Raw genomic sequence first — 21196 nt, forward strand, 5'->3', positions numbered from 1 at the left:
TTGAATATAGTATTTTAAAAAAATCTACTATCAAATTGGTCCAAGCTTAATTTTAAATTAATTCTTATGTTTTTTTTTTTTTTGAAGTTTTAGCTAGTCTCTAAGGTTGGGTTACATTTCTTTTTTTTTTTTTTTTTACGCTAAACCCTAAACCGTAATAAATCAATTAAACATAGTCATTTAAATATTAAATTATTAGTTCACTGTCACGTAGATATAAAATGTGTCATTAGGAATGATTTATGGGATCTCATCAAATTATAAGAACTAAATTGAAACTTTCAAAAGTAAGAAGATCAAATTAAAACTAAATACAGATCATATGAATAATTTTATCCACCCTTAATTGGACATAGCCGACTGCCTATAAAACCCATCGACTAACCTCGATTTGGTTAGTTTTGGTTGGTCGGCCCGATTTTTCCAGTTTTCTTGCTTACCCGTAATTGTTTTGTTTGACATTCTTCAAAATTTTATATTTTAAATGGCTATTATATATATAATTTTTTTAATGATTCCCCTTTATTTGCTTGTTTGAGATATTAATCCCTATGTTGGGCCCATCCTTGAATTTACCCCATTTATTTTTCGGCCCAATAACAGGCCCAACACTGAGGTTGAGGTCCACTACTGGATGCCTAAATGGCACATCCAAAGCCCAAATTTGCCCAATGTAAAATTCAGGTGATGTGGGAGAAATCTGGCCCAATTTTTTTTTTCCTTATTCTTTAGTACTAAATCTAAATCTAAACCAATGCATCAGGTTTGACATATGCATGTAACTATAAAGTTGAGAGTTCAAATCACCCCTAGTTTTTTTTTTCTTTTTTTTTTTATCTCATATTGTATTTTTAATTCAAATTTATTATATCTTTTTTTTTTCAAATTTATTGTACCTTTTTTACTGTAATTTTCAATTCTATATATTTATGTTTCAAAAAGTTTTTTTTTTCATTGTTATAAAACGAATTTCTTATGTTTTTCTCATTGCAACAAACAAAGCTAGATATTTTTTTTATAACTCAAAAGTTTATATCCTAGAAAGTTGAACTTTATATATATATATATATATATATATATATATATATATATATATATATATATTTGTCTTTCCATTTATTTTTTTTCCTCATATTTTTTAAATACAAAGAAGATACTCAAAAATAAAAAAAAGACAAATGGATAAAAGATTTACTTGTGATTTTGTGAAATGATAAATAAAAAACTAAAAAAAAAAGATAGATAAAAAATGATGAGGCATTACAGAATTAGAGTAAAAAAAAGGAGGAAGTAAGACGTTATGGGAGAGAGAGAAATGAGAGGAGAATAAATAGAAGATGTGCAGTTCCTGAAACCTTCACGAGTGAAGTTTTTTCCAATACTAATTATCCTTTGGCTTTTGGAGTTTTTGCGGATGTCGGTTTATTTTTCTGATTTAAATTTATTTTTGTTTATTTTAATCCATGTACTTTAAAAATATCTATTTTAGTCTATATACTTTTAACTTTTGTTTATTTTAGATCAACCGGGATATAGTTCAACTTGTTAAAAAATATATTTTCAATCAAAATGTTAGAAGTTCAAATCTCTACCTCACATGTCATTGAACTGAAAAAACTTTTGTTTGTTTCAGTCTCATACTTTTGAAAGATTAACCTTCATGCATGTAGTTTGACAAAATTTTTGGCCATTCAATTTCAATATTATTTGGTTTCTTTCCATCCTAATTTTAACACTACATTTTACTTACTAAATTTATTGAAATATGGCTATAAAATTTGCGTTAAACTTTTGAAAATAAATATCACTCATAAAAAATATATGGATCAAAACGGATGTTTTGAAAGTATATAGACTAAAATGAACAAAAGTTAAAAATACAATAATCAAAATAGGCGATTTGAAAATACATTGACCAAAATAAACTAAAGTTTGAATATTCATCCCACCTTTATTATAAAAAAAAAGAAGAAAATAATCTAGTTAATTAATGTTAAATTTACTAACTAATGTGCTTAATTGCAAATTACCATTTAGTACTAATTGAACAATCTTATTTCATTTATTTATTACTTACTTGTACTACTCTAAGTTCTAACTGGTTGGCCAAAATATTAGAGTAGAAAACTAGATGGTAGATTTTTGTTAGTCAAAACGCTATTAAATTACGATAGAAAATAAGTCGATTTCAAAATGTTTAAATACTATTTTAATCCATATATTTTTCAGATTTAGTTCATTTTAGTAATTCTACTTCTAAAATATGTCTTCATTCTCAACTTTTATTCATTTTAATATATGTATTTTTTAAAAGTGACAAATTTAGACAAAATATATACATATGGAAAACCTTTTAATTTATAGCTACATTTTGTGATATCGCATATAAATTTTCTTTAATAGAAAAAAAAGAGGTGAAAAATAAAATGAAACGATGAGAATAATTACTCTTTAAGATTATAGGTATCAAAATAAACTAAAATTAGAGAGGGGTAAAATAGCATTTAAACTTTTTGACTCCATTTTCCTTCTTGTTTTCCGCCGCATTTTCTGAGCAGCCAAACAGGCAATAAGGAAAGAAAATTCTGGAGCCATTGCCAGCCGTATATTTCATATTCCAGACAAGAAAAGCTTGAAAATGACGTTCGGAGTGTACGCCCTCGGTTGACCGATTTGTCGTTTTTCTACTTAAATTACAAAATTGACCCATTAATTTGTAGCCCAACATTTCTAAATTTTAGGGTCGGCTTGATAAGTTTTTATTTTTTATTTTTTTTGTTTATGCTCTCTCTTTTACAATAAAAAAATATAATTATATGCCACAATTTAGATACTTATTGCTCTTATCGAAAAATCGATAACAAGTTAGCACTCTGACGATCTAGTTAGTCTCTGTGCCAAATGAAAAATAATAATAAATCAATTATCAGTTTGTTTTTACGTACCCTTTTCATTGATTTCTGAGTACTTATAAGGAGACAAGGAAAAGTAACCATTTTTGGAGGTGGCACACTCGTTTGAATGACGTGATTCCTACTCCGTAAGAATAGGGAATTACGAGTTATGGGGGGAAAGCAATTGAAGTGTATCGTCGTGGGAGCGGGGTAACCGCTCTGCTTAACTTTTAGCTCGGCTGAATGTCCAGTTCAACAGTGTTTCGACCTTGGAATCTTACTTTTGTAGGATGCTCACTATTGTGATTAAATAATTTGAGTGACGTGTCTTTTAAGAACCAACAACTAAATTCTCATGATTTCAATACTGATAAAATAAAATATTTATTTGTGTTGGAATAAATTGGAAACGGAAACTATAAATAAATAAATAAAAATTTGTTTTATTGTTTTTAAAATTTCTATATAATTTAAAAGATTATTTATAAAAAAATGAAAAACAAAAAACATAAATAGTTTGTGAAATTTTAAAATTATTTAAAACGTTCCAATCAGGCTGAAATTATTTATTTTTTTAAGCCATAAATTATTTCTATTTATTTCATAGGAATATATGATTTTTGGGCACGTCAGATATTGAGTGTCCTAAAATGTCTGCATCTAAAAAATCCTTTGTTTTTTTAGTATACTTCTCGAAACATCCATTTTTAAGATTTCTATAATGGCGTCATCTCATTACATTTTTATATTTTATAAAATTTCTTTCGTTAATTTTTTTTATTTTATAGTTAAAATATAATAATGTATCCCTTCACTAATAAATAAATATATTTTTTAAAACATTTTGTAATCGTATAAATAAATCATATAGATTTATACGTTACATTTACATATAAAATAAACTTTAATTAAGTTCTATACTATCCGTCAATTTTCTTAAAACTGATATTAGTTATACATATAAAAAAAATCAATAAGACCAATATTATTTCCTTAAATTCAACAAAAAAAAATGATATCGAATATAAAGTATATTTCGAACGAAACAAATTTGAAGTTAAAATTTAAATTAATGATTAATATTAAATATTTTATAAAAATCTTAAATTAATATATATCAACGTGTTCTGCAGAATCTTTTTTAAAATGATATAAACTTAAATTAATAAAGACATAAATTACCTAAATATTGGCTTCAACGATGTATAATTTTTATACGATTCTAAACATAACTCCCATGAAATAAACCTAATTTAAATATTTTCAAATATCATTATAAATTTTCTATGGTTATTTAAAGACGTCGAACGTTATATTTTCAAACATTTAAAATTATGGGCATTTAAGAAGTTGAACATCTAAAATTTCTAAAACCAAATTACGTGTACAAAGTATCTAATAAGTTCACAAACATTCAATACCCTATCTAATAGGTCTTTAAATTTTTGTTTTTAAGAATTTTTTTTGTAAATTTATAAGGTTGCAATATCGTATTTAATCGAATATTGATCCATGATACAAAATTTTAAAATTCATGAATATGTTAGAAACAATTGAATTTTATGTTATGGTAATTTTATGAACTTTTGGAATTATATCTTATAAATTTCTTACCTAGGTCCTTAAACTCTTCATATTATATTTAATAAGTTCAAAAACTTAAAAAAAAAATGTAAAATAAATATTTGAAGGGAGGATTGCCCACCATGGACTCATCTCAACTCTAAATACTAAATAGAGACTCTTTTTCGCGATGAAAATTGAAAACTCCACTACTTTAACTTTTTTTTTAATGCATTTTCTTTTATTTTTGTTTCATTTGATTTGTACTGCGAAAAAAAGAGTCTAAATATTTTGTATTTAATAAGTTTTTTACCTATTATATATATATTTTTTAATTTACAGATCAAATGGTACTACCAGGTCCCGTACTTTAAAGTTTATGTCTAATAAATTTTTGAATAAAAAAAAATCTAATAGGTTGAAAATTTAAAATCTTTTTCAATTTTCAAGTCATAAGATTTAAAATTATTTCGACAAGTAAAACTCAAGGGAGACTAGTTTTTTTTTTAAATATATTTTGGTATCTAAAGTTTGAATTTTGTTTCCATTTGATCAATAAATTTAAAAATTCATCGTTTTTTATTCCACAAGTTTAAATTTAGTTTCTATTTGGTCCAAAGTGACATTATTTTGTCCCTAAGTTTAAATTTTGTTTCCAATTGGCCTTTGAGATTGGAGTTTGATTTCTAATTGATCCCTATTGTTGAGTTTTGTTTTTAATTGGTTTCTAAGTTGAGTTGACCATTAATTGACGTAACGAAATAATGATGTGACAGTTAACCTATGTTCACTGAACTTTACAAATTAGATAAAAGATAATGACAATTGTTGTTACGCTAATTAAAGTCAATCTAATTCATTGACAAATTGGAAATCAAATTCAAAATTCAACGAGCAAGTAAAAACTAAACTCAAACTTTAGAGTTTTGAAACTTCAAATATCGGATCAAAACTAAATTTAAATATCTCTTTCCATTAATTAACCAAATAGAAATTAAGTCAAATCTTTTTTCCATCCAAAAGCATATTTACCTTTATTTTTAACGAAATTAAATTTGACACGTGTCGATCAGGTGGAGTATTTTGTCTTTCTGATGATATGGGGTGGCGCCACGTGGAAAAACAGCATCGTTGGAGAAAAACTGCAGGTGGGGAAGCATGCCCACGTGGGCTTCAGCAAGTGGTCACTCTGACTCGGTTTGTTGGACGGTCCGTTTCGGAAACTGTTTTTAAATTGTTTTCTTTTCTATTTCTTAAATAGAAACTTATTTTTTTTAAAATGCATTTGGATAATTATTTTTCAAATTATTTTTCTTATTTACGTTTTTAGTGTATTTTCATAAATGTTTTTTTTTTTCTGGTTAGACCCTTGGATAAATTATTTTTTTTAAAAAGTAAAATGAGGTTTTTTTTTCCCTTTTGTTTGATTATAAATCTGTGGATAATGTTATTTTTCAAAGTGTATAAACATAAATAATGTAGTCTGAGGCTAGGACAAAAGAGAAAATTTTACGTACTAACATTTTATATTTTTAAGATATTAAGGTAAAGTATCCATTTATTCATTCGATCCGATTTGACTTGACTTTTTTTTTTCGCATCAATAATTCAAACAAGGTTTGGCCGTCGTAACTTTTTAATTTTATGTCTAATAGTTCCGTACATTTTAAAAAATACCCAAAAGGCACAAATTTGAAAGAGATATAGTGTATAAAACTAAAATTTTAAAAACCTGTTTTTTAAAATTAAGAAATTAAACGGGTAATTTAGTAAACAGAAATTTAGTGGACTACTTTTTAAAAGTCTATATTTTCTAATTACCATTTAATTTGTTCTCGCACTGTACTCACTTCCAAGAGTTGTATTAATCTCCGATCCTTAAACTTTGAGCATCGTATTTATTTAGTATGTTAACTTAAATTTTTTTTGTAAGCTTTTGATTATGTTCTATTTAACCCCAACCATTAACACTATAAATAAGATACGACATGTTATTTTAGATTATCTAAGTATTTATCACATCATCTCAATTTATCTAATTATATCGATATTCTCAAAATCTACTTGTCCTATTCTCAATTTGAAAGAGTTTTAATTGGGTCCTATGCCAATGCTTCTAGAGGCATCCATCACATTTTACCATTTCTATATATTGCATTACTTCAAGGCATTGAAAACTTCTACTCTTAGCATCCACTTGGTTTTTATAGTGGAGATGAGTGTGAAAAATGCAATTTATAGCTTAGTATTCTTTTCATACCCTCCTAGTTTAAGAAATTCATTTATGATTCTCTCATATCCTAACTACAATTCAAATTAAAAGTGTACTTAGACATAATTTTATAATTAGTAGACCCATTGCTTAAAGGGATAAGTTCGAAAGATAAAAGACTTAGAAGTAATGAGTGCACATTAGATATGATATGAGACGAAATCGTGAAGGAATGTCTTATGTCTTTCTCGACTTTTATAAAAATTCTAATATTGTTTATGTATGTTTGATCGTGAAAATGATCAAGTTTGGATCTATAAAACTTGGACTAGTCGCATCGTAGTATTCATGTAAAATTAACAGAGTTAGCACTCCTATGTTTTAGTCAAATCAGAGTCTGATCTATATTTGAGAGAGTATATATTTCGTGTACCTTTCATGAGAGGTAGAGCACTCTATTTATAGCGAGCTCCGACAAGGCTTCCGACAAATTAGGATCGAGTTGTCTTGTCGTAAAATGTATCTGTCGACTATACTCCTTCGGTTACTCCTTAACCTTGATTCGTACTTATCGTAGGTCGGCCGTAATGTAGAAGATGTAGTAGCTCGAACGCAAGATGCTGAGCTGAGGAGAGTTAACTTGGTGGAATCCTTTATCTCGTCGAGATGTGGACATGTGGCGGCCAATAAATAGCCTCCAAACAATGTGTTTTCATTGTTTGGAGGTTAATATTTTGCATTGATTTTTTTTATATTATTTATTTTTATCATTAAAAATATTAAATAGATTTAAATACATATATTTGTTGGTTAAAATTAGAGGAGTAACGTTGTTTCTCAATCAGAATTCTATGTAATAATTGTATTCATGCTTAAATTAAAATGCTAACTAACGTATTAAAATAATTACTGGGATTGGAGACAAGGGATAAAATAATATTATTTTCTTTCATCCCATCCTTAGTCAAATCAATGAATATTAAAGATAATATCAAGACAAGTCAAAAAATGCACTTCTTATCCTCAATCTCGTGTTAAAATATTATTTTGTGAAGTTTAATATTTTTATTATTTATTAGTCCCACACAATAAAATTTTTTAAAAATGTTTCACAATTTTATTAAAAAAATTAAATATTTATAATAACTAAAATTGTCCACCATGAGAACTAGTTTGAGTTCGAGACGCTAAAAGAACTATTAATTCAACTCCCTTATCTGGGACGAGAATCTACAAGGACTTAACCACATATGATAGAACTATTAATTCAAACCATCCACTCGATTAGAAATTTCCAAATTTCAAATATTACAATAGTTACTCAATTAAAAGATTGAAAAATTACATATATACACGCTACATAGGTCAAGTCCATCAAGTCGGACCGCTAGTCTAATCACCAAACCATACCGATCCGACCTAATCCAATCGAGTTGTGATCCAAATCGATTCGAACAGACTTCCTCTATAAACAGGAGAAAGTACATTCTTCACATCTCTAGTATTTGGTACGTTCAACCTAACTATGATTTCAGCATCAAAATGTGTGTTCGATTTAGCATCATTTGTAGTATATTTTTTATATGTACAAGTTTTCGTTTATTGCATTGCGACTCAAATCCAAATTCTACATAGATAGTAAATTCGTTTTTTTTTTCTTAAAATTACATTTAAAATGTGGCATGGAGATATATTAATATGTGTCCTTCGCCAATCAATAGCCATAATCCATTTTAGAGTTTTATATTTTAATATATTGCCATGTCATTGGCTCCAATTAATATAGATTTAGGAGATCTCATCGACACATGTCAATTAATTAAAATATGTTTTTTTGAATAATAGTTTGTTAAGACTTTATTTTATTTTTTGGTTTAGATTCTTCAATTAACCAAATGTCACCCGTAATAATAAAGAAATTGTCTTTTCCCATATTTTACTCCTTTTATTCCTTCAAGCAATCAGGATAAAAGATTCATAAAAACAATTATTTAATGGCATTTCTCAACCAACTTAAATACTATTTTGTCCGTTCTACTATCGATTTTAATTCGTTTTAATAATGTACTTTTAATTTTTGCTCATTTAATAATCTATGTACTTCAAAATGTCTGTTTTAGTCTGTAATTTTAAAATGTGACAATTTTGATCTCTATTTACAAGATATTAACACAAATTTATTGCTACTTTTCAAAAAATCAAATGAGAAAGTGTTATGTAAATTTTTTTATTGAAATAAATAAGATAAAAATGAAGGCATCGAAATGATTTACTTTTAAAAATATAAGAACGGAAATAAAATTAAAAAAATTTGAAAATATAGGATAAAATTGGACATTATGAGAATACAATTATCAAAATGAACCAAAATCGAAAGTATAACTTAATTTAAACATTTAATTTTTAATTTTTTTAAATTTCATTTTAGTTCTTAAATTTTCAACTTTTCTACGTTCGGCTCCTAAAACTTTACCTAAAAAATCATTTTAGTAATTTCTGTTAATTTTTCTAATAAATTATGTAACAAAAACATGGTTAATAGATGTTTGTATAGCCAAATATTCTTAATTACATGTAAGACGTTCGTATTGAGTGTCATAAAAAAAAAGGTTAGTGTTGAGTTTTCTTGTTAAATATTAAAAATTAACAGTAATAATCAAGACAATTCTATTTATACGAAGTTGAGGAATTAAAATATATTTGAATTAAGTGTAAAACTTTCTAATAATGATGTTAATATTTAAATCTATTTAGTTATATATGGATTACTAAATTAACAATTTGCAGATGAAAAAAATATAAATTATTAATTTTTTTATATTTTCCAATTCATTATAATAATAAGTTCATGTCAAGTTAAAAAGAGAAGAATCTTAAACATCTTTGTTCTGATATCTATTTTGAAAGTGAAATAACAAATTTATATTTTGTAAAGAATTAGTGCTATTATTAATTTTTAAAAAGTCAATATAGATTCCATTTAGGGTTTAAAGCCACTAGTTATTTTCTAACAAGTATCAACACTTAATGTCATGAATGAAATAGCAATAATTGCTTATGAGAATATTATATTTAGAGAAATTAGAATAAACAATACATAACTAAGTATTATAAATAATTTAATTGAATGTAATAAATTTTATCTTGTTCTGATAATGATGTGTACAAATTATGAAATTACATAAGTACATTTTGGAATATTCGGACTCACGACTTTTTATCGAAAATAAGTGTTTTAACTAGTTGAGTTATGTTCATATTGACTAATAGTTAGATACACATGATTCGTTTACTTTCGATGATTTTGATTTATTTTGATTTATGTACTTTCGAAACGCCTAATTTGGTCGCTATACTTTCAACTTTTGTTCATTTTAGTCATTATACTTTTAAATATAGGTCATTTTGGTTCTTTCATTTTAATTTTTATCTCATTTATTTCAATTAAACTTTTAACAAGATATTTTCCTCAATAAGTTTTTTGAAATGTAAATATAAATTTGTATTAAAGGATTTCTATTTTGTATACAATTTGTGTTAACATTTTTCAAATAGAGACCAAAATGATCACTATTTTTAGTACCACAATCGAAAGTACACTGACGAAACCATACAATTTTGAATAAATAAATAAAAATCCCTTAGGTTAAGAAATATAATGCTGTTTTTAGTACCACAAGTGTGGGGTAAAATTTTTATCCCGAGAATAGGAGTAGATGCTTTAACCATCGAACTATGTTCGTGTTGGCAAAAATTTTACTTTAGATTCAAATACTATGTTGTCCCTGTAATTTCAATTTTGATATATTTTGTCCATGTTCATTTTAATCCATTTACTTGTAGCGGTTTTAATTATTATATTTTTTGAAATGTTTAATTTGATACTTGTACCTTTAAAAGTGACTATTTCGATCTTTTCATTTTTCTTTTTATCTCATTTTTTTCATTCACAATTCTAACACAACAATATTCAATAAAATTCTTGCAATATAGCTCATAACTTTGAATTAAAGAATTAATGTTTATATGTAATTTATTTTAAAAATTTTCAAACACATATAAAAATTATCACTTTTTAAAAGTATAAATAACCAGACAAACGTTTTAAAAATACAATATAAATAAACGAGAAAGTGTAAGAATCAAAAAGTACACTTTAAAAAAATCCCGATCAATATGAACAAAAAGCATAAAATAAATCAACCAAAATAGTATTTAAACAAAAAAAAAATATAAAAGTCTCCCATAGATTTATGTCATTTTTTAAAAAATGATCCTTATCTATGAAGGTTTGAACTACTATTATATTTCTCTCTATCTTAGTCCAAAAACTATATAATTTCTATTTCTACTAGAGCCTACATATTTTCCATGTATGTCTAAATTGATCATTGTTCTTCAATTATTGTATTTTCACTCAGAAGGTAACATTGGATTATCTCAAAATGCTAAGATGCTACTTTGTTGATAAAGTTTGTGATAAATGTGTTATGATTGAGAGAGCTATTTTGGAAGACTAGTTTTATGCTTTTAGTTTTAAATAATATGAATAGTTTTTGGATGTGATTTGTAAATTTTAATATCTTCAACTTCGAATATCATATTTAGGATCGGAGTAGTAAAGGATAAAGAAAAGTGTTCCTTTTGAATTTGTCTTAGATTAAAAATTATATAAAAAATTTAAGATATTAAAGGTTTTCTCTCTAATTTTCTTCCCTCCAAAATTTAAAAATCGAACAATAAAATTTTTGCTCGTCCAAATATTCTTGATCTTATTTTAATTTAGTCTCCTATCCTAAATTTTGAATTACAGTACTTCTGTTTAATCCACGTGGTCAAAAGCATATGTATCCAACTATTTGCTACGTCCTCACACTCATTTAGATCAAATTTATCTTCCAAGCCGGGCATAGTTCAGCTAATTAAAACATGTATCATCTATCAAAAAGTCGGAGGTTCAAATTCCTACCTTCACATGTTGTTTGACTAAAAAGAAGGCCAAATTTATCCAATGGGCAAACTTATGAATTATATTTCTTTTGATCAAAATTAAACCAACATAAAAATTGGATAGAAGTTTGATTAAAATATAAGTTTAGTTCCACAATTTCTATGGTTGTATTTATTTAGCGTTTCAATTTGGATAGTTGTATCTACTTCGACTTCAACTAAATTTTAAAAGTTTTAATTAGGTCTATCAACTTTCGATTTTCATTCTACATGCTAAAAACATAATTTGTTTTAATCCAATTAAATTGTCAAAATTTCAACAACGATGACTTATTAGAATTAGCCAATATGAGCGTAGCAGTGAAAACATTGTTTACTTATTTAAATGTTAAGATTCAAATCTCCTGACTCTTGAACTCAAAATATATTTTCGTTAGAATTAAAATGGAAAGTTCCAAAGACATAATAGAAACTTTCTAAAATTTAGAAACTAAAACTCTCAAAGTTGATCAACTAAAATTTATAATTCAACATACAAATTTCAGAGCATCTCTATGTTTCAATTTAACCCGAAATTTGTTTATTGTTTTTAAAATTATAAAAACAACCTTTTTTAATATTTGAAATTTAAAATTCAGAATTACACATAAGAGTAAAAAAATCTGACAAAAATACTATTTTAGGTTATAAACTCATTTCTTATCAAGAATATTTATAACATAAAATATGTTAGTAAATAAATTAACAATATTCAAGATTTAACTAAATATTTAATTGAATTCCAAACCAAAATTACATCGAAGCATATTTCAGTAGAAAAATGGTAGTAACCCTATTTTACCCCTCTCACTTGCGTGTGACCTCCAATCACCCAACATATAAAAATATAAAAATAAAAATAAAATGAGAGAGAGAGAGATTAATTAATATTTAAAGGAGAAAAAAAAAAGGGAAAAAAAAAAGAGAGAGAAATAAAAAGGAGTAATCACTAGGAAGAAGGGAAGGGAGTTGAGAGAATTCTGAAATCGTTCCTCTTTGTTTCTTTCAGAATACTTTGCGGAACTCAGAGACACAGATACACCCAAACAACACCAAGAACGAAACTCAGTGGAAACCACACGAAACCCCCAATTTTTTACACAAATTACACTCAATTTCTACACAATCTACTGCTGCAAACTCTGCTTTTTCCCCAATTTTTTTATTGGATTTGATTCCCATTTCTTCTGCCTTGCCTTATGTTCCTCGCTTAATCTCTGTTTGTGCGAGATACGAGAGAGATCTTGTCCTTCTACATTGCCCACTCTGTAGCGGACAAGGTAATCTCGTTCCCCAATTCCCCTTTCACTTTCTTTTCCATCCACCCAAAATCTGCGTTTTCGCGCTGAATCCCCCTTTTCCATCGATACCCTATAATCTCCATAGGTATTCTTTTTCAGTGTTTTGATTCTTTCCCTTTTCGTTTTCCTCCTTTCTTCGGATTCCCGTCTGTTTTTGTTTTGGGAATGGAATTTTAGGGTTTTTCGTACTGCCTATGTGCTCATGTATTCGTGGATTTTCTAGGGTTTTGACGGATCGTAACTGGGTGGCTCTCCATTTTTTCGGGTTTGCACTCATTAGGGTTTGACGTCGACTATGGATTGAAAGTCTGATTGTGACTGGGACGTCGCGCTTTCTCTAGAATGGGCTGGAGCTCCGATCTTTCGTGGGATTCTGGTTTTACTCCGTACTCTGCCGGCCCTGCGTTTCTGAAACTGTAACGTACCACTAGAATGAAGTGAGCAATGAGCTTTGCTGCTCTGATCATGGAAGAGGATTGCACGTTATAGACTTGTTTTGGCAGTGATCACTCTCAACCAATCGATTTCTTGGATTACAAGGGATTTTCGACACTGTATCAGGTGTTTCGTCTCTAATTAGGGAGTTCTGTTGGTTTAAAGAGGAGCTAATAATTTGCCCAAGAGGAAAATCAAAAGACTATTGCGTCCGACCATTGACATTTTTCACAATCCGACCGATCCGGAGAGCTAATATGTGCTAAATTAGGAGTTCTTTCTATCCGTGTTTCAGTTGATTTTGTAATTCCATATTTTGGTTGTCTCTGACATTCGGGAGCTGGGTTAGAATTCCTTTAGTCCAGTGGCTGAGCTTAGTATTTTTATTTTTATTTTTTTGAGAATTTTAGAAGTTTCTCTTGGCCTGTGCTTATTATTCCTGCACTTGTGTTTATAAGTGGGAAGAGGAGGTTTGGGAATTGCATCTGCGGGATTGACTAAGAAGCACATGGAGGAATATTGAAGCTGGAAAGGAATGCGAGGACATGGTGCATGGACAGCAGCTTAGTTTCTTGTTCGTTCCCTTTTCGGAACAGTGCTTCTGGGAAGTAGTTATATCATTTTCGCCTGTGGAAAGAGCTCTTGTATTTTGTGTAGTTACTCTGTGCAATGTCTCGCTGCTTTCCATTTCCGCCACCAGGATATGAAAAGAAGTCTAGAGCAGAGGATGCGGACCTACTAAAAAAGGTTTATAACTTACTTTGCCTTCTAATACATATAATAATACAGACAAATTTGGTGGAGAAGAACCATTTACTGGGCTCTCTTGCTTCTACTTGGAGCACCATACTACTACTCCATCTTGGGAGGTTCATTAGGCATTATTTCACAATCGTAATCAAGGCTTAAATGACTGGACTTGTTTGGCATTTACATGAGTTAGATGATCCTTCTATTTTCTTTAAGCATAATTGGTTTTTTAAACTGTTCGATTCAGTGACCTTTCCAAAAACTTGAATATCATTCATACTGCATGACCATTGAAAGCATCCTCAAGTAATAAGAACATGTTTTATGCATCTACTCTAGGAACTATAAATATGTTAGATAAAAAGCATGGATGCTAATAGATCTTGAAAGAATTGTGTATGCCTTTGCCTGCTTTTGTAGTTCCTAGCTGATTTGATCTTGAAAGAATTCAACTATCTGCTTACTGCAAAGTACAATAGTTCCATTCATACTATTACCTCATGCATTTGAAACTTATTATTATTGATAATTTTATAAGTTCAATGAGAAGTACCAGAGGAGGTATTTTTCTTTAATGGTCAACATTCTGTCAAATTTACAACATTGTTGGCTTCGTTTGTTATTTCTTGATGTGCTCAGTTGTCCCCCTTACATTTTGTTTTGCTTGTTTGACTTCTTTCTTTATTTCTTTCTCTTTGGGGCGTTTGTGTTTTCTTTAGAGCTCTTGCCTCTTGAGGGTCTGAAAAATACTTCAGCAATATTAACGTGTTTCTTTGGATAAATGGTATCTGTAGATGCCAATATATGCTTCTCACTTTGTCTAGTATTACTATGATAGAAGTATTTGCCGATATTGTTGAAAGGTCGAAAATGTTATCTTGTATTTGGTCCACTGTTTGATGTAGCCTTTTTTTTTGGCTTGGTGGATGTTCCTATGATTTTTCAGAAAAATATTTTCGTTAAAAATGCTTTATACTTTGTCATATATTCGTTTGTGTTACCTATCATTTGACATTTTTAGTATTTCAATATGGGGTGTTATCAGATCTTTCATCTTTGTATCTTCATACTGGATGGCTCATGATTATATCATTTATCCAAAAAAATTCCAAGAGTTTTTCTTGCACTTTTTGTTGGGGGCTATTTATATGAGAGAGTTTTCTTTCATTCTCTTCCAGTGCTTTATATTTGACATTTTTAGTGTATTTTTTTTGTGGGGTGTTATCAGATTTTCATCTTTGTATCTTTATACTGGATAGCTCATATGATTATATCATTCGTCCAAAAAAATTCCAAGAGTTTTTCTTGACGCTTTTTGTTGGGGCTATTTATATGGGAGAGTTTTCTTTCTATTCTCTTCCAGTGCTTTCTAGTTTCTACACAAGAATTATTTCGTGTCTTCTATGGGGAAATTTTCCGATGAAGAGCCTGCTATGCTAACACTTCTAATTTCTTGATTCTTCAGAAGGAATCTGAATGATGGCAAATTTTTTGGTTTGATTTCTCGTCAGCCTATTTTTATCGGGTTTCTATCAATTTTATTTTTGATTTGTTGATTTTTGGAATTCATTTGGGATTTGCACTTGTAAATCTCCCTTTCAGATCTTTAAATTACGTTTCCATCTTTTCTTGAGTGCTCCCCTTAACTATATTGTAAGGATAAAGTCCCAGTGGGCTTTTTTGGTGACCTGGAGAAGATCACTTCCATTTTTCAACATGCTCATTCAAATGAGAACCTTAAGGCCCTCATGTGAAGCCAACATAACATAGGCAAAGAGATGCAGCATACCGAAGCACTAGTTTCATATTGTAATCTACTTTGCAAGTTCTCAGCGTTTTCTATTGGAAGTTACAAATGAAACTTATATATAAAGTACGGTATGGAATATAGAATAAGATGCATAACTCCCTAATTGTGAGTCTGGGTATCTAAATCGAGATATATGGCTTGTTATGTGAAGAGAGAAGGATAAATCATAGTGATATGAATCGAGAACTTGAGAGAGATAAGGGCAGGAAAGGAGAAATAAAAAATGAAAGTGTGGTCGAGCATGGGAGGTGAGTGAGATAAAGTTGGACCTTGCTCTTGGAGAAGCTAACAAGATGATGGGGTGGGGTTTATGGCTGAGGTTTCTATATTTTTATCAACCCTTAAAACTGATTTTTGTTTGGAATGTAGGACGTTGCTGCTATTGGGTTGTAATTTTTCTGGCATCTCAAATGAGACCTATATTTGACTAATTTATAGACCCAAAATTTTAATCTTCACATCCACACTAAAATTGTCTTGGCTGTTTTCTTCTTCTTTTTTTTTTTCCCTTGTGTTTGTGCCTGCTTATGTTCACGTTCATGTGTTGGAGTCTTATTTGTGATTCTAATTTCTAAAAAAATTGGAAACCTCATTTTGAGGTGCCAAAATCATGTTAGGACTGTTGATGTTGAAGAAACGTGTGACACCTACATTCTAGCAGAGTATATATTTTAAAAACTGATGGCAGTATAGGCTACATATTGTTTTGCTTTCTTATCACTCATGTTTTATAGGGATGCATAGACAGACTGGGATTGTCTTTAGAGCTTTGGGAGGTAGGAAGGAACTACTGCTTTGAGATATACATATTAGTTAGCCACAATACAGGAGTGGAAGTTATGTGAAGTTTTACTTTCTGATTCACATTTCATATTTGATTTACTACTTTTAGAATACACACTTTTGAGAATTGCGAAATTTATACTGGATTTTGTGGGTTGGCTTATGAGATCTCCTTCAAACTCTTAGTCGTAGGAAATTATGGAGTGGGCACCTTTGTGGTTGCCAGACTGTAGAAACTTGAGATTTTGGGACTTCACGTTCAAATTCTTTTTTTGTTATTCTGTATCTGGGTTGCTTGCAATCACTACTCCTATTTCTTGTACCATTCATAGGAACAGAATCCTGAAGGGGTTGAAAGTTTTCTTTGATGCTTGTCCTGTGTAGCTCAATGAATTGGACAGGGTCCAAAGAAGTTACCCTTCCATTTTCTTTTCCTCTTACTCGTGCAGCCTTTGTTAGAGTGGTGCTGAAAATCAAGACCTGTCCTTAGTTTTCAAACCTAGCATTTGGTGGTCTTACCTGACAATTTTTGTTCAATGGTGCCCATGTTGCATCCAGATCAAGAACGCAGTGAAAAAAGAGATATAGATATGGCTTTGGCAGCATATGTACCTAACCAGCGCCAATTAGGACAGAGGGCTATGTTTGGTGGCTCACCAATCCACCGTATCTAGACTGCTTAGAGAATCGAAATGAAGAACTTAATTTTGTTTGGATCTATAAATGTCACTGTAGTGTGGGAATTATCAAAAGCATCATCTAAGGTTTAAAGATGCTTAAACAGAAGCTTACAAGTAAAGGAACAATACTCCTTCAGAGACCATTTTCTCATGTCAACCTACTGAGGCAGCCAAATTTTATGAATGGTATTGGAAAGAACAGCCCATTCTTAAATCTCTGAGTTTGAAAGGTAGGTCTTTCTAAAATAAGATTGCACCCCTTCTGCTTTCATTATAATGAAGAGATTTGTAGCCTTTCCTTAGACAAGAATACCATTTCAGTATGCTGAAATACATTTGGACACACCATTCGAACGGCTTCTCTGCTACAATGCTTCCATTTTATTGACAAATGTTCAATCTTGTTTAGAAGTAAGAGGTGTATTCCTTTTTCCCAAGCTGCCCAGCCTGAGACCCCATTTCTCATCAAGCGTCGATACCTCACCATAGTTCCATACTTGGAGCCCTCGAAAGCTTACATAATTTTGTTATGCACATCTTGCATAATAAGCGCATATCTGAAACATTCTATAATCCCACGTAAGCTGAGCTCCACTCTTGGTTTAATGTGAATGCTTGAACTGAAGTTGGTATTGGATAAAATATAGGCCTTTGTGAGATTCGATCGATTTATATGGAAGAAACACAGATGCCTTGACGTTTTGGTCACAAACGTCTGGTTTTCTCGTGCAGTAGTTTGTAACTGCTTCTCTGATGATGTGGTGTGTTGAATTTGAACACTTTCTCTTAAATCTGAATTTTGTCAATTCGTTTTGATCATTTCTTGCAGCACCTTTTAATTTAAATTAGAGATGAACAGTAATTTTATGTATCTTGTTTCAAATTTAAACTTCTAATAATGGCAGCAGGTTTTATCATTTCATAGGTTATTAACTCAGCATTTAGAAATTGAGAAAAGACTTGGTTTTCCCCTTATTTTGAAACGATGTTGCTCTAATATTCATGCTTTTATTTCTGATTGGCAGGAGAAGAGCAAAGAGAAAAAGCATAAAAAGGAGAAGAAAGAGAAAGAGAAGAGAGAGGGTAAAGAAAAAAGAGACAAGGATAGAAGTGATGAGAAGCGCCGGGAAAAGAAAGACAAGAAGAAAGACAGGGACAAAAAGAAGGATAGAGATAAGAAGGACAAGGAGAAGGAGAAGGAGAAAGCACATGCCTCTGAGGAGAGTAGACCATTGGGGGAAACTGGGAGTCAAAATGGAGAGGAAGTTGTTAGAGTCAAACATAACAATGTCCAGGAGGAGAAGAATGGTGGGCAATTTGATTCTTATGTCGGAAATAAGATTAGTCAGAATGCTTTTCTTTCTAAGGAGACAAAGAACACGACATTGTTTCCAGAGGTGGGAAGGAGAATTGAGGACATTGGAACTACAAAGCTTGAGAAATTTGCTGTTGCACGGCCTAAAAGGGATGATGGAATGGCCACAGTGGTGGCTAGGAGTTCTGAGACCTTTACTGAAGGCAAGGAACAGAACAAGAACAGGAAAATTGATGAAAGAACATACAATGGTCAAGGAATTAGACATGAGGAAAGATTTAGTGGAAATTCTGCAGTCCCGAGTTCTACTGCAACTGCAACTGTTGAATCTGGAGTTGCAGGAATGTTTAAATCATTGGATAAAGTTGCCGAGAGAAGGAAAGAAACAAATGATAAGATCAGACCGAAGGAAAGTGAAGGAAAGCAAGGGAGCAAACACAAGGATAAAGATAAAGACAAGAAAGGACGATCAAATCATAAAGAGAAGAAAAAAGAAAAGAAAGCGAAGGAGAAGGAGAAGGAGAAGGAGAAGCAGAAGGAGAAGGAGAAGGAGAAGGTGGAAGAGAAGAATGCCATGGTAGATAAAACAAAAGAGATCAATAAGGATAACCTATTAGGTAGATATTCTACAAATACAAATACATCACAACTTCCTGACAGCAATATAGGTGCTGCAGTTGAGGAAAAACTAATTAAGAAACGGAAGGATTTTGAGCCCAATGGAATCTTGCATGGTGAGTGAGTTCATTTGTATAAATGAACCATGTAATTATTTGGCTATGGTTCTATTAATTGAAATTGGCTGTAGTTAATACTGGTAACTTTTTAAGCTCTCAAAATAGTTTTCTTAATTTTCTTTCAGCAATTGACAACAGATCCAGTAAGTTGTTGAGGCCCACTGCTCATCCATTGAAGGAAAATGGTAGGATACTGAAACCGTGCGTGACCTCCATCCTGCCTCCTTCAGAAAGTCAGGCTGTGGCAAATGACCTTATTCCGGGTAGTAAAGAACGCAAGATTAATGGCATTATTGAAGCTCACCACCACCTGCCTGCCTCTTCGAAACATGTGTCTAGCGGACAAGATGATCAACCTCAACCTACTGTAGTACATAAGAAATCACCCCATCCAGATTCCAAGTACTTGAGCCAGGTATATTCAGTACCCAAAATGGAGGAATTGTCAGATTCTGATAGCCAAGAATGGTTATTTAGCAGCAATACTTCCCAAGCGATGAAGCCCAAGTTGGAAGATACAGAGGGCGAGGAAACGCGGCAGGTATGGGCCGACGCGATGCAGATAGAATCAGCTGACGTTTATGCTCTGCCTTATGTTATTCCATACTGATGATGCTTGGGCATGATTTTTACCAACTTGGCTCCACTGGACTGGAGGTAAATCCCACCTTAGAATCGTGTCGGAGTGGCGATCCACAGACAGCCATCTCTCGATATGGAATCCGATTCCGTTCTTCCACTGCATTCTTGCTTGGTTCTGGCAACTGGGGCTGGACATGTGATTTTGATCATCTTGCTGTCAAATTGTTGACTGGAACTGGCATCTGACATGCACTCTGGAATGCTTCTTGATCCATTGAGGAGTGGAGGGCTAGATATGGAGGTGGTTTTTGGCTTAGGACATTAAATAACTAATTCATTGAAATGAGAAAATTCATAAAGGCAAACTCTGAGAGGATTGCCTGCCAGAGAAGAGAGAGAGAGAGAGAGAGGAGGTGTGAGAGCTTGTGGTATTTTATTTAATTTGCTTGGAGCTGAAAAAAGCACTTTCTAATTGGGAATGTGAAAGGAATTAGATGTGGTCTTTACAACTCCACCACAATTTTGATTTGTATCATAGAACTTTTATTTACAGAAATGTAAGATAGAGGGAAAAGGAAAGTAGTGCAATTCATTTATGGGCCTGTGGATTGATTAGCATTCATAATCTTCATTTTTCCACTCCTAGAAGATGGTTATATTCAGTCTGCTGGTTGCTCCTTAAGATTCAGAAAGCTTATTATTATAGGCACAACAAAATTTCTCTTCTCTTCTCTTCTCTGTGTTTGCTTTGCTAGCTTTGTGTTTTGCAGCCAGATTTTGGTGGCCATGGAAGTCATTTGTTAGAAGCTGAGGTCTCTCTCCATAAATGGAGGGACAGATGGAAATATAAGAGAACCAGAATGGAGGCTGTACAGAGTTTTCTATCAGAATCAATGAAACATGAGGGTACGTTCAAGAACCCCTTCCTTTATAAACCCTGCATTTTGAATACTATTTACTTTCGGCTTTGTTTTATTATGGTCCCGGTACGTTAAAAACATATGTATTGATTTCTATACTTTTAAAAAGTAATGTTTTTGGTTTCTCTTTGTCAAAACTTCATACAAATTTTCATACATCATAGAAACATTTTCATACAAATTTATGGTTATATTTAAATAGGGATAAAATTTTAATCAAAATAA

The 21196-nt window shown here is 30.7% G+C and overlaps 1 protein-coding gene across 3 annotated transcripts; it reads left to right on the forward strand.

Moving 5' to 3' along the window:
- Window positions 1-12599: 12599 nt before the first annotated feature.
- On the forward strand, window positions 12600-20647 carry LOC111009661 (myb-like protein X). Of its 3 annotated transcripts, none has more exons than XM_022282816.2 (4): window positions 12600-13044; window positions 13183-14141; window positions 18443-19466; window positions 19595-20647. In XM_022282816.2, the coding sequence occupies exons 2-4, from the start codon at window positions 14064-14066 to the stop codon at window positions 20077-20079; spliced, it is 1587 nt and encodes a 528-aa protein (XP_022138508.1). In that variant the 5' UTR covers window positions 12600-13044; window positions 13183-14063; the 3' UTR covers window positions 20080-20647. The 3 variants fall into 3 exon arrangements, with proteins under 3 accessions (XP_022138508.1, XP_022138509.1, XP_087982680.1); XM_022282817.2 differs by having other exon boundaries at window positions 12600-12938; XM_088126554.1 differs by having other exon boundaries at window positions 12600-14141.
- Window positions 20648-21196: the final 549 nt, after the last annotated feature.

This window comes from Momordica charantia, assembly GCF_013281855.1.
Source record: "Momordica charantia cultivar OHB3-1 chromosome 7 unlocalized genomic scaffold, Mcharantia_2.0 BLBB01000007.1, whole genome shotgun sequence".
NCBI classification, from domain to species: domain Eukaryota; kingdom Viridiplantae; phylum Streptophyta; class Magnoliopsida; order Cucurbitales; family Cucurbitaceae; genus Momordica; species Momordica charantia.

Excerpts from the sequence above, each read along its gene's own strand:
- LOC111009661 (XM_088126554.1), top strand. The coding sequence starts at position 14,064 with ATGTCTCGCTGCTTTCCATTTCCGCCACCAGGATATGAAAAGAAGTCT. Across the intron at positions 14,142-18,442 it reads ATGCGGACCTACTAAAAAAG|GAGAAGAGCAAAGAGAAAAA; the intron begins GTTTATAACTTA and ends TCTGATTGGCAG. Across the intron at positions 19,467-19,594 it reads GCCCAATGGAATCTTGCATG|CAATTGACAACAGATCCAGT; the intron begins GTGAGTGAGTTC and ends ATTTTCTTTCAG.